The 14,531-nt window shown below is 37.8% G+C and overlaps 1 protein-coding gene across 2 annotated transcripts in view; it reads right to left on the bottom strand.

Moving 5' to 3' along the window:
- The window catches only part of eya2 (EYA transcriptional coactivator and phosphatase 2), a 33,867-nt gene that overhangs the window by 18,617 nt on the left and 719 nt on the right, over positions 1-14,531 (bottom strand). The window contains exons 2-4 of one of the 2 annotated variants that reach the window (XM_036571230.1): positions 1,035-1,108; positions 879-913; positions 601-726 (exon numbers count right to left, since the gene is read on the bottom strand). In XM_036571230.1, coding sequence (XP_036427123.1) covers positions 601-703 — 103 coding nt within the window. In that variant the 5' untranslated portion in view covers positions 704-726; positions 879-913; positions 1,035-1,108. The remainder of the gene's footprint in view (positions 1-600; positions 727-878; positions 914-1,034; positions 1,109-14,531) is intronic. The other variant, XM_036571232.1, reaches the window with a different exon arrangement.

The following is a 14,531-nucleotide window of genomic DNA, read 5'->3' as shown; positions in this document are numbered from 1 at the left end:
TCTTGGATATCTCTACTTTAACTCAAGTACATGATTTGTCCACCACTGATGACTTGTTTACGTGTTAAATATTGAATTATGTAGAAGTTTCGAAAAAATTGGTTGAATTCTCATTTAATATGCCAAGGGGTCAGACAATAATGAGGGTTCAGAGCAAAATGTCTCTAAAAGATGCAAAAGTGCCCTAAAACTTGAAAGTAAAGGGGCAAAAAATGGATCTTCCAATAGATCGCTGATACTGAGGTGAATTTTCATAAGCTTGAGAGTGAGAAACAGCATGTTTTATTAAAAAACTAAATAAATAAAAATAATAATGTATTTCGGTATAGCAGTTAGGGTGTATTGTACACTGTTTTTTTATAGCAGCCACTGATTTAAAGTCAATTGAATAATTTCAATTAAATGATTTAATTAAAGTGTTTGGGATAACTGGATTATGATTAATAACTATTCTTTAAATAACCTAATGAAAGGCCACAAATGTCCCTGAAAGTCAAATCCAGGTGGTAAAACTTTGCCATTCACAAAAAAAGTTTCTGACCAACTAACATGTAATAGCCTGTATCTGAGAAAGAACAGTAGACATTAGGCAGTACTCACTGTAGGAGGGCATGCTGTAGCTCTGGGTGTGATGTGTGTATGGTGTGTAGGGGCCCGCGGGCTGTATAGCAGGGCTGTACTGTGTCTGTCCGTAAGCAGCCATCACTCGTACTTGGCACAGCTGCACTAGAAAACATAGAAAATCATTGAGTACTAATGTTAGAGACTCAGCATTTCATGTCAATTCCATTTTGATCCTACTAAATTCTCTTTCAATTTGACTTACACATGAATTCTGTTCGTCCACAAACACAACAGCAAAAGTATGAAATACTCACATGCTGTAATATGTTGAATCTGTTATGTAGCACCCCTGGGAATAACATGTACGAGAGGAAAGATGAAAAATAACTTCTGGAACATTCGTTGATAATAAAGAGCAAATGTATTGGAACGGAAAAATGACAGACGCCACGTGTAACGATAAATCTAACCTGGCACTGAAGACGGGTTGTTGTTTTTTTTCCTTTTCCTCTCTCCTGCTCTCAGCTCCTTGCCATCAGCTTTCCTGAGGAAACAATACAGGCCATCAGTGAAAAGGCAGCCCACACAGCGCTACACACATTACAGTACATTTTCCATGGTAGTTTTCTTCCACAGTAAATTTTCTTGAACTTTATTTCATTTTTGTGCTTTTCACAACTCAATTACCTGGCAGGTCAACTAATCTTAGCTACTGAGGGCTTGTGTGCTCTTTTTACTTAGTTGTTTTAGAATAACAAGGATTAAGGCTTGTTATTAAACCTGAAGCTTTCACTTATACATTAGAGTATCTGCTAGCTAATAGGGGGGTAATAAGGCAAAAATATATGCTTAAAGACATTTTCACAATACAAGATATTTATCACGCTATAACTTTTCTGAGGTTTCATCATTTGGAAATGGGGAAGTGGAACTATCAGATACAATGAGTACAAAGATTTTTACCCAACATATTGCACATTGCACTGCATGAAAACCAACTGAACAGCATTAAATATGCTCTTTGTAATGAAACATACAGTTGGTGTTCATAAGCACTGACGATATCCACAATATATTCAGAAAAGCATATTGTGCTATAATGTATCGGTAAAATGATAAACATTGTCATATTGCCCATCCCTTCTAGCTAATTTAGCTAGTGTACACAAACATTCAAGATATGCTAATGGTAAGCTTAGATAACCAAAAAACCTAGTAAAACCTTGAGCATCGAACCTTTCTTTCTTATTTACTCTTACTTCATTTCATTTATAGATATTTCCTTTAGTAATACTTCTGTTCAAGGCACTTATCACTACAGTTGCATTATTCTCAGATATTTTGGGCATTTCAATACTTCTTCTGTCCATGTCTGCACACACTCACTTCGGAAAGAGCTGAACCTAAGGACCTGTTTAGGGCAAACAAAAAGTTCATGACCTTATTTACCTTCTATAAGGAATTACAGTAACAAAAATGGTAACAGGCGGCATTGCTCAAGGCACCTGAGGTTTACATAAATAGAATTCTGTCACACAGACAACAATGGCTGTTTGCATAAACCTGCTTGGTGAGATTATGTTCCTGGAAGAGAACAATGTGTTGACCTGCTTTTCTAACCTGGCATAATTTGGCAGAAAACCACAGGCACTGTGACAAGCCAGCAGCTCGATGAATAATGGCGGACAGGAACAAGTCACTACACTGCTGTTCTTATACCTGAAACACAACTACCCCCATGTTGTGTGCAACTGCAAGTGGGAGCGTTGTACGCCCTGTGACAATGCAAACTGTTAGTGGAAAATAATATGGTGGGGGAGGGAGGGGGTTTTGGTGTTATTAGACCTGTTTTCATGTCTTAGACCTGCTACCTCTCCTACCTTTACCTATGACCTCTCTTTAGTCTTTACTATTTTCTAGATTACATGAAGACAGTAGCTAAACCAGTATTTCCATTGTCACGGTTGCAAGTTTGGAGCATTTCTGTAGTTTTTATTTTTGGTGCCTAAAAGCTTTGGAGCGATGTTGTAGAACCACTTTTGGTTCTTTAAAGAATCATCCAACATATGGTTCTCTAAAGAACCATTGTTTGTAATTAAGATATGCAGATTGTGCAGAGTGTAAAGAACCTTCTTAAAGTTGAAAAAAATCTACCAATTGTAATGGTTCTATACCAATTAAGGCTTTTACCTAGAACTGTACACACAAGCATTTACAGTTCTACAGTTCTGAAACACATGGCGTACAACGCTCCCACTTGCAGTTGCACACAACATGTGGGTGCTTGTGTTTCAATAACGAACCTTCATTTTTAAAAGTGTATACTGTTTTAGATTTATTAAAGTACATCTTATTGGCTCCAACACTTGTCCTTTATATTCTGTGAACAATTCATGACAAATAGTCCGACGGACCATTTACTGGCGAAGCAAACCATTTAAGCAAATACTTACATGAACAGATAAGGATTCAAACTATTAAATCCCTTAGGCAAAATGACTTACCTTTACATAAATTGACAACACTACCAAAAGCTTGCTTTCTGAAATGCAAGTACATCTAATATAAAAATGAATATAACCTCTTTCAGGCTTTCTAGCGTAGCCAAAGCCTGGTCCACCAAGCTAAAGACAAATCTCAAAGGAAAGTAGCACTATCAGGTGTGAACGCACTTCAGAAGTGGTTGAGTTTGAGCTTTGACTTGAACACAAGCAGAAGACTGTTCCTCTCACTCACTCCCACTCAAACACCCCCTTCCTCAGGGCTAATCAATCTGGCCAGGTCAGGCCACCGTGGCCCCTGATCTGACAGCAGAGTGCCACAGACAGAGGCTCTAGCCATGAGCAATGTCAGCAACAGCAGGGCCAAAGCATCAGAGAGAGTGACTGCTCTCCAAAGCACAGCAGCTGAAAGGGTAATGAAAAAAGGGGAAGAGGTGGGGGCGGAGGGGTTGAAGTCTAAGAAGAGAGAAGATCTGCTGATTTGCTTTTTCTTGAACCTTTATTTTGTTTATTTTGACTGAACATGTATGTGAACTAGTTAATTCTGCATCATAACTGAAATGAAAGGGGTTTTGAGATGCCTGATACTATTTATTTTTCTTTCTTAATATTTGGGCTTCAGCCTGTTCTGACAGAAATTGTGCAAATGAGGTAAATAATATGTTTTGGCAAGACTGTATGCTGAGGCCTTCCACCCAAGTTTTAATAACATGCAAGTGTGACTCATCTTAATTTGATCTGTTTTCTTAGTAAATCACAGATTTACTACTGTACAGTAACCTTTACGTCCAAAAAACAGTACAGTGACTGCTTCAATGAGTGTGAGCAAAGCAGACATAATACAGCCATTAATGTTCCACACAGTAAGGGGGGAGTTGGGCTTGAGGGGTGCCATCCGTGAAGAAAGGATTACACGCACAAGTCTTCACAGAAACTGGCAAAATGATACAGTGTGTGTTCTAGTGCCTAACTAATATACTGAATGTAATACAGGCACAGAAATGATTTGTACTTGAGCAAATTGTTTAAAATCATTTATCTGGGAAATAAATATGTTTTGCTTGTCGATATGTTTTTAACAATAGAATTAATACAAACATACATCAATGCAAATTCCATCATCAGCTCTCTTGATTCAACTGAAAGAAGCACTGATGCCAAATCAGATATTAGATGATAACTAAAATAAGCTGGGCATCCATTTTGTATATACACAATCTATTCCTGACAGTGAGGATATCCACATGTGAATTACTGTACAAAATCTTAGGCTGGCAAGAAAACTGTTCAGAACTTGGCAGTAAGTGTGTTTTGCAAATAAAGGATTCCATAAGCATTAATACAAATAAACATACACACAGTTAAACATAATATGTACTTATTTTCAAAACATGAATTGATATGTTGGTTAGAAGAACATCAGTTTGGTTCCTGACTTCTCACTGCACTGCAGCCATTGCACTGATTTGTCTAATTCCATCAGCAGCACCTGAAGGACTGATTAGATAAACTAGGTATTGGATGTTAACTGTAAATACTGGACTACCTTGAGGAGAACTCTGGAAATGGTTATTTATAAACAGCTGTACACATCATTTTTCACAGTTGGCCTAAGACCTTTGCATGTTGTTGTGAGAACAAATACTTTTACAAGAAAATATTCTTAACTTTTAATTTAAGTTAAATGTAACAAGATTTTATTCACAGTCATTTTAGACCATCTCTGTTTTTTGCTCACAAAAACATTATACAAAAAAAACATAAATACAAACATTAATACACCAAGTAGTGATTCTATGTAGATCAGTGTTTACCAATTCCAAACCTATTCTTGCGGAAAAGTCGGGAACCTAACTTGTGTTCTTCTGACCAGCTCAGAAGATACTGTTTTTACACTATTTATGTTTATTTGTGTTTATTCAATGTTATGTTGTGTTTTTAATGGCAAAACCACACCGCTAAGAAAAATACTTCTAAACAAGGGGCTTGGTTGCCTAAGACTATATGTATGTTAAGCCAAACCTCTAATCTAAACCTTACCTCAGTAACCAAAAATAAATATTTTACTCTTTCAGAGCTTTTGTAAAAACCACTTTACAAAGTCAGAATCTTTTTGTTGATCTTGATATTATAGTAAAGGTAGGAAATGCGATATTTTATCATTACTGTGATAAATTATGTTACAAAATACTTTTCATATCATGTAGTGATTAAAGAACACTGACAAACCGCACATTTCATTACAAAGTGAGCACAAATACGCCAGTTTAATTGGATTTTGCACATTTCTAAAACATTGAGTAAAAATCAGTGTAGTTGTAGATTTATTACTATTATTATGGTATTTTATATATGTGGCAATATAGGTTCTTTTTTATCTGTTCCAATTTATTACATTTCAGAAAAAAGAAATACTGTGATGCATATTGTGTATCTTGAAAATGTCCTGAAGTATCATGAGATAATATTTTTACCATATTACCCACTCCTACTTTATAAGTTAGCCTATTTTCTCTGGTGTTATGACATAGTCAGGACATCTTGTCCAGAAAATGTAAAAGAAACACACACACACACACACACACACACAGAAACATACTGCTCCAAACAGCTGGGTTATCAACACAGAAGATCTGCTCTTCTCCGGGTTGAGGATGCAGGGGGTTCACACTCTGACCCTTTTACAACAATACAACACCTGCTGACTCACCAGAGAGAGGACGAGAGAGAACAGGGGAAGGCTTCTAGAGAGCCAAAAGCATTTAAAAAAGGGAATGAGAGTAAGCGTGGATGGGAAAAAGGAGTGAGGGACACTCAGTGGAATCCTCACTTCCTCCCAGAATTCCCGCCATGCGCAGCATGTTTCCTGGTACGCGCCCGTCCCAGAGTGACGGGGCATGGGAAAGATCAGGCTACCCGCTCTGGACACTGGTAAACTGAGCTAAAACAAACCCCGTATGGGGCAAGGCCAGTCCAAAGCGCTTCACCTGGCCTTAGCCCTGTTCTGCTGGAGCAGCCTTTTTTCACGGGTATCACCTTCCACACACAGCCTCGCATCATACATCACTGTGGCCTGTCATGTTCCGAACCCCAGTTTAAAAAGAATTAGCCTCGGTTAAATATTAATAAGATAAATGTCTTGTCCCTGGATAGCTGGTGGATCATGATCAGGCTACCCACCTTGTTAAAAAAACTTATAAAGAGCAGGATCTAAAGAAAAACAATTGTAAATATAGTATATATATTATATATTCTTTACAACATAGTAAACAATCAGGTAGCACTAGCATAATTAAATAGCAAAACTAGCATAACAACAATTGTTGTAATACCACTAAACACACATTTAAAGAAAAAAATACCAGTGCTGTCTGACTTTTGTCTATGTTAACACCTGTTTTGCTCATATTCAGTCATCCACTTTTTACATTAGTAAAAATATGTATGCTTTCCTGCTTTTCCAACTTCTTAGACACTTGGACTGAAGTAAGAACTGAGCAAAACAAGATGTCACTATGACAATTACTCTGAAAGAGTGCTGTGCTGACAGGAGAAATATGAGGCAGGTTAAAAGGGCAGGCTGGATAGCTCTGAGGTGAATCAGCACCCGTGACTTCTCCATATGGTGCTCTATAGAGCCATCCTTATGTGCTGGTCTAAAACCATCTCTCTCTATTTAAACCTCAATCTGAACATTTACGAAAAAAGCACATATGGCACTCTCCCCTGGCACTGGGTTAGTAGAGGTCTGTCACATTTTTTAATGGGTTATAGACTAGAGCATGGTGACCCTAGGCGAACAATGCCACTCCCACTCCCATACAACTGGACTAGACCAGAGTCAGAGGAGCCATCTGGTATTAATGCAAAGAAATAGCCCATACAGCTCATACAGTATAATGAAGTATGTTTTCATTTAACCCTTATCAAAGAGGCACTGTCATTCATGGGCCTGTCACTATTATTACATAATGGCCTTAATGACATTATTTAAGCTGACTGCAATTACAGTCGTTAGCTTTCCCCATTGTAGGTTTCCATCCTTTAGGTTGAGGTAAATAGTTGTAAATAAAAGAAAGCAGAAACACATTTATTAAGTTACATCGTAAGTATTTAACTTCTAACTGGTGCAATAACATTTCGAGGGCAGCACTGAGTAATGTTTGTTTATTTGAGCCGGACTTGTGTCTGTCATCAGTTGGAAGCTACTACATGTCGATAGCTAGAAAGCAAGACAGCTAATCACCCAATGTGGCCGCTTTAGGCTTGTACCCTAACAGCGGCACGCAGTTAAAAAGACAATAAAATTGTTAATTGTTTTTACTTTTTATATGGCAATTAAATGTTACCTAAAATTTCATAATCGGATAGGCCTAGTCATCTGTTCTTAAAGATAAGGAAAAGAAAACATATTTCTAAAACTGACAAAAATTTATGAGAAAAGCTTTATTTATTCTAATGTAAAGCAATTAAATTGAACCTAATTTATTTCAATTTTTTCTGTCAAGGCAATCCACTGTAGTCGGTCAATAAACACCAGCTGTTAGTGTTCTGGTCTGTGTTTGTTATTCAATAAGAATTTTCCTATGCTAATGTTTCATATTTCATTTCATGTTTGTACACAGTTCAGGTGGACACCCAAAACACGTAAAGATGAAGACATATTTGTGTTCTTTCCATATGCCAGATCTGCTGTCTTTGTGTTTACGATGAGTACAGACTGCTTTGTCAAAACTGTGTTGGGAAACACTGTAAATTTTACAGTGAATGTGCCTCTATCTCACAGTTTTCTCCTTTTATAGTTTAGCATTTTATCTCAATATTTAGTCTATACTATCTTTCCTTTCTTGCAAATTCTATGTACCGTAAAGGTCTAACTGAGCTCCAAGTTACCTGTCACCTTATCCTCACCGCTAGGAAAAGTGTCCTAACAGGTAACAGCTTTATTTTACCCATCGTTTTTATCTAAAAATAGATATGTAGCCTTTGTAAACAATGTGTGATTGTCATTTATCATCAACTGTGAAGGTTTCTTGTTCTTTTTATGTTCAATTTTTTAAATAATTCAGAGAATATTTAGGCACCTTGCTAAATCACTGTGTTTTTTTTGTCTTAGTATTTGGTTTTGGTTTATAAGTGACTGATATATTTCAGTTAAATTTCAGTTCCTCCTTTGTTATGCACTGCAACCTAATATACACAGAGCACGCAAAGACGTACGCACACACATGCACACACAAGCTGCCTGGCTGCACAGCGCCTCTGGGCTTTTGCTCGTCTGCAGCCTTTGAACCCAGACTCCCATAAATAAAGAGACCATGCCGCACACGTCCGCTCTTTAGGCGGCTAATGGGAGCAGATGTGGGAGGCGATAACGGCCCAGTAATGGCCTCCTGAGATGACTTATACACCACGCTTACCTCACCGCCGGGGGATTTCATTAACACTAGAGCACAGCGGAGCATGGGAACTCTCTCTCACTGTGACAATGAAGACATACATACAAACCTTACTACTGCACGGATGACCTGCTTAGAACGACTTCCACAATGAAGATATTTCTCCTCTCTCATTTAAGGGTTTTATTTTGATGGATTACTGATTAAACTGTTACTGTTCTCTAGAGGTGCACAACAAATCACTGGGCAATACATTTTTCTCCGAAGAATGGAAGTTAATTATTATGACCAGATATTGAAATTACAGACAATAATTCCAACTGATTATTAAGAAAAAAGGTGCTACAAAGGGTTCTTTAAGTGATGTTATAAAAAAATACTTGCGTCTTAAAATCTTGTCTGAAAAAGAGATTTGTGTAAGGTTTAAAGAACCTTGACCAAATGGAAAGTTTACATGCCATTTTAAGAGTTTTTAAGGGTTTTTCAACTTAAAAAAACAGGTTCTTCACGCTCACAGACTAAGAACCACCAATGACAGGTTCTCTGGAAAACCAAAAGTGGTTGTTCTATGTCACAGTATAAAAAACACTTTTTGGTATTCTATTTTTAAGAGTGTAGGTGCACATGTAGCCACAAGCAGCAGGCATTTCCATCTTTTCAACTCACTCAAATGGACAGCATAGTGGATAACATCATGGAAGACAGAAAGTTTGACACCTCATCCAGACACTGAACAGTGTTGATATACCAGCACAAACCCTTGGACAAGACTCCTAACATTACATTCACCTACTACTGTTAGAGACTCTCCTAAATGATTTAAGATATTTACAGAAAATAAGGTAAATTATTTTTTTTTTAAATGCTAGAAGTATAACTATCGGATATTGGTAACAACCACAAAAAGGTATTAATTATCGGTTATAGGTAACAACCACAACAAAGTATTAATTATCGGTTATTGTTATCAGCCAAGAAACTATATTACTGCATTTCTTCTATTTTCCAGTCTTTCTATTCACAGAAGCAAGTAAAAGCAACAAAAGTAATGTATTGCATCAGCTCTACTACAGAAAAGAATACATATATATATATATATATATATATATATATATATACACATGCACATAAATAAAAGACCCATCCCACATTTCAGACTCACAACAAGCTATCACTTTCCTCTCCTGAACAGCCTGTAAATTTATTGGCTCCTGTTATTAAAAACGCACAGCCTTGGCTGCCACCTCCCCTGGCCATCGTGTGTGTGTGAGTGTGTAACACTAGCCCGGCTGCCATGGTGGGCTCCCTTTTCCACATGACGGCTTCCGAAAGCAGAAAGCCCTGCTTTCATGCCAGCTTTGGAGGACAACCACCCCCTCTACTCACATCTCAGGCCTAACTCAGCCTGTGCCTGTAATCGACCCCTTCGCATTCAACCCTCTTAGTGTCCCATCAGCCTCTGGCCCTCTGCTCCCACCCCCAGTCTGGCGGACCGCTCTCCCTCAGAGCACTGCCCCGAGACGTGGGTCAGAAGACGGGGACAGCTGGCAGACCTCCCAGAAGCCATCTTATGTGAGCGGAGGGGTGGGGGTGACCTGCTCGGTCAGCCGGTGGTCCTGTTCCCAGGTAACACATCTGGTGCGCTCCGAGCCAAAGAGTCAGAGAGCCAGAGATACAATCAATTACACAAGGATGTGTGTGCTACTAGAGGACAGGCAATGTGACAATATATTATTGCTATATGAGTATTTCAAACTACATCACAAATTGCTTTTCTAAGCATATATTTTTCCTATACACTATTTTATTTATACTTTTTTATACTGTTTTATTTATAAATGAAGAGTTTTATTTCAAAACGCTGTACATTTATTTGTAACAATTTGGAATATTATAAGTTTTTGAAAAGGATAACAGCTGACGTATAAGAGAAAATCTCTCAAATAAAGGCGGTATTAATCACAACATAGGACTTATAATTCTTGTGTGTGTAAAGTCAATGCCAGGCAATGTATATTATGAAAAAATGTGAAAGGTGCTATATAAATAAATACATTTACAATAGTTATTGTGGGCATTGTCACGATCAATTATATTGAGGCTTTTAAAAACCTCTGTGTGGTAACTGTATAAATTACATAGTAACAAGTAGTAGCTATTATGCTTTCAGCTCATTTTGCTATTATCTTAATTCATTGATTCAAATACTCCAAATACTCTTTTTTCAGATCTGGCAAGACCCAATCTAAATATCATGAAACATGTCATGTAACAGGAAAATGTCTTCAAGTATCATGATGCAGTTTTGTTATATCGTCCGTCTTTGCATGATACCAATCACATTCACATTCTTTCCTCAACTGTTTATTTCAAGCCAAATTTCACACTGCATTGCACACTGCGTTACCTTTCATGAGAAGAACAAATATGCTGTAACAAATGAAAACCTTAGTATGCAATACTTATCTGGAAGACATCCTGCCATTATCTTGTTAGGATTGGCCAGCAACCCTTCACTCCAAACTAAGACCTGAATCAACACTACCACAACACACAACACGACGGACTGCAGTGCTCAACCTATTAAACAGCTTTTGCTATCAAATGTGCAGCACCTTTTTCTGCAATATGCTGTGAGAAATGCTGGAGGCAAGAAAAAGCTGTAAATCACAAAAGCAGTTTCCTCTGCGAGCAAAATTTAACTCTTGGCCCCAAGACAAGACAAGCAACTTTCCTGACACACTTGCTCTTGCAAGGCTGGCGAACCTTGGCTTGCACTCTAATCTGCCAAAGACAGTGACTGAGTGATTTATTACTTTATCAGACAAGAGCCGTTGAAAAATGGCCTGCATATTTTGCCCTCAGGGAGATGCTTGTGTGTACACTTGCTGAGAAGCCAGGAAAGTGGGGTGGTTGGCTGGGAGGGCTTACTCAGGCAAACTAATTTGTTTATATTGTATAAGAACCAAGCTTTTCAGTCATCAACTTCGTAACTGGACTGAAGGAAAGTGAAAGAGAGGCCGAGCGAAAAAATAAATCACAATCTCATTATCAGATATGTGAAAACGCAGTTCCCATTTCTGCTGAAACTGAAGATTTGAGAGGAACTGTGGTAAAAAGGATTAGGATGTTAATGAGGGTACCGGGGTTGGTGCCAAATAGTACGCTCAACAAAAGAATATGCATCATTACACTGTGATACAGATGCTTAACCTTTACACATCCACTTTATGTTTCACACTGCAGTTTTACTGAAGTACTGCGATGAGGACCACAGGAAGATGGTTACATTAGGATTACAGAATGAGCTTTAGCTTTGTGTTTGTTTCTAAACTGTTGAATAAGGCCCCCCCAGGCAGATTCTGAGGCAACATAATAGCTCAGGAATCGACAGAGAAAGAGGCCGGGTGGGCTAGATTGTGTGAATCCACATCCTCGGCAGGTTTATGCTTCAAAAGAACAAATCGATGATCTGCTATCAGGCGAAAACAATGAAATCAGTGCTCAAAACCCCACAGAAGAAAGGCCAAAACCCCTTGGTTTATCAGAAATTAATTCATTTAATACTTCATCACATGCCAGCTCAACAGTAGAATAGGAAGTATAATTTGATTCAAAGACAGGTATAGCTTTAGGACAGTAGACCAACATCAAAGAGAGGGGTTCTGATCAAAGAGAGGGGTTTAAATAAAGTTCACCTCGCTGTGGTTGGGTTTTTACTGTAGTTTTTCTCCTTCCTTCGCAGAAAGGAAGCAACTGTGCTGCTCCCTTTTAAGTGGACAAATTTGGACAAAATAATAGACAGCTGCATTTATTTATAAAAAGGTTTACGAACTGAAAAAATGTAAAGATTTGATTTATCTTTCTCTCCAGCCAATGTATTGAGTATAAACTGTACGACTATGTGATTTTCTTCACAGTTTTATCTTCGCTGGCCATTTACTAATTGCGAAAGAAGTGGGAGTTCAGAAGCACTCAAAAGAAAAGTAACAGTTATAACTTTCTGGCAATGTGGCACGGAGATAACTCGAAACAACGGCTTTCGCAACATATCAAATTCGCTTGACCAATTCTCGCTAGACTTCCAGTACACCTCACTGGGCACCGGCTAAATATTTTGCTCATTACTACTAAGGTTATCTTCCATCTGGGGGCTGGAAGCAGAGGATCGGTTGACTATTCAAAGCAAAGCTTGGAGTTCAAGGCCTTCAGCCTCACCCCGAAAGCGAGGGGTTAAAGCGGGCCGCCCAATAATGAAACGGACGCCGATAAAGTCAGGAAGAGCCGTGCTTCCTATGAAAATATTTATCATTCCAGGAACCTTTGGCTACAGAGGACTTTAGGAATTAATTTGTGTTTTCATAAGAGGGGGGCGCTGGGGCCGCTCAGGATGAAGCATTCTCCACACTCGCTGATTCCCCATCCAGAACTTGTGCAGCTTATTCACAATTTATTAGGGCCAGTAATAAGAACCATGAAGGGAAGAAGGTTTGGAGAGGAGGCCTGAAACGCGGCGAAATGAGAGAAACACCCAAGCACACATGGCCACTGGAGGAGCAGGTCCTTCCTCCATTTTCCCAAAGCTATAAATGTGTGATAAAAATCAAAACGGTGATGGAGGGTTTGAGTTTCGCGCCATGTTTTGTAGCATGAAATTTTACAAAGTGGCATTCAAGATGTATAACACTGGCGCAAATATATAACAAAAATAGGTCCTTATTTTATTTAAATGCAGTTTTATTTTTTTAAATGCCAGAAATGGAACATTATTTGCCTTAATATGTTAGTTTTCAGATTATTATACCACACTCACGTCGTTATTGTTCCTAAAAAATAAACAATTATGTCATTGATGAAACACGTCCTACTTGGAATGACGTTTTCATGCGTGATAGGCTTGTGAAGCTGGAGCAGTGAAAGCAGCCATATAATCAAGAACGAAAGCAGGAAACCTAGAAGAACTTTTCTGTTTTATGTCTCCTAAGAAAAAAGGAAAAAAGGCCGGCCTTTGTTTTATTGTTTCTGAAGCTTTCTGTTCAGTTGAGACTGTTTAAATGTGGTGTTCTGGAAATGGATTGAGGAGGGAGAGCTCTGCGTAATTGTGCAGAAGTGATTTGAGTGCCGGCCAGAGGAGGGTGAAATGCATTTAAATGGGGGGGTTGTGAGAAGACCTTGAGGAGTATGAATGGTCCTCTTTGAAAAATGCTTAGCAAGGCACCCTAAAATTACCTTATTAGCTTCCTGGCTTCAAACATCGCCTCAGTGATTTTGGTGTAATCTTCTGCCTGAATTTAAGCTCAAGAAAAACTACTTCCAACAGTATAAACACTGAACTTTGCAAAGGAATGAATGACGGTAAGAAACATGTATCGACACATATTCACATATTAGTTTGATTTTAGAGAGAAGCTTAGAAAAAAAATAATAAAAATGTAAAAATAAAAATATCTCACACCCCTTTGTTTTGGTAGATTTTAGAAAAATTATGTTTCACATATATTCTGGAAATATTAAAGAATGTGAATGTACTCAAACTGAAATTTTAAATATTGTTTTTCTAGGAATAACAAATACCAAATGAAGAAGAGACACTAATATAGCTCAACAGAAAATACAGCTATTAATAATGAAGTAATTTGAAACTGGTTGGTTAGAAATGGCTTTATTATAATAAAACTCAGTCCATCTATAACTAAATGCTCTTGAAATTATTATATATTTTTTTAAATAAGATAAACACCACAGGTTAGATTTTCTGGAACATTTTCAACATTTTTTTTTAATTTATTTCCATATTTCAACATGGATTCCTCCCTTACATTTCAACAAAACCAGATCTTATCAGTTTTTAAATAAGACATTGCATCAGATAATCCTGATTAGCGAATCTTAAATCCTTAATCCTCAATTTAATTTCACTGAGGCGTCAATCACGTAAAATAAGCCGGATAAATGTATTTTTTAACCCTTTAGACAAACTCAAGATAACGAACTAGACTAAAAAGATATATTAAAGGCGAAAGTTAGTTAGACCTAAAGCTGTTTTGCCCCAGTTAAAATAAAACGA

The sequence above is a fragment of the Colossoma macropomum genome, unplaced genomic scaffold (assembly GCF_904425465.1).
Source record: "Colossoma macropomum unplaced genomic scaffold, Colossoma_macropomum, whole genome shotgun sequence".
Lineage (NCBI taxonomy): Eukaryota > Metazoa > Chordata > Actinopteri > Characiformes > Serrasalmidae > Colossoma > Colossoma macropomum.
The sequence above is the reverse complement of the archived record's forward strand: the minus strand, read 5'-3'. Positions and strand labels throughout refer to the sequence as shown.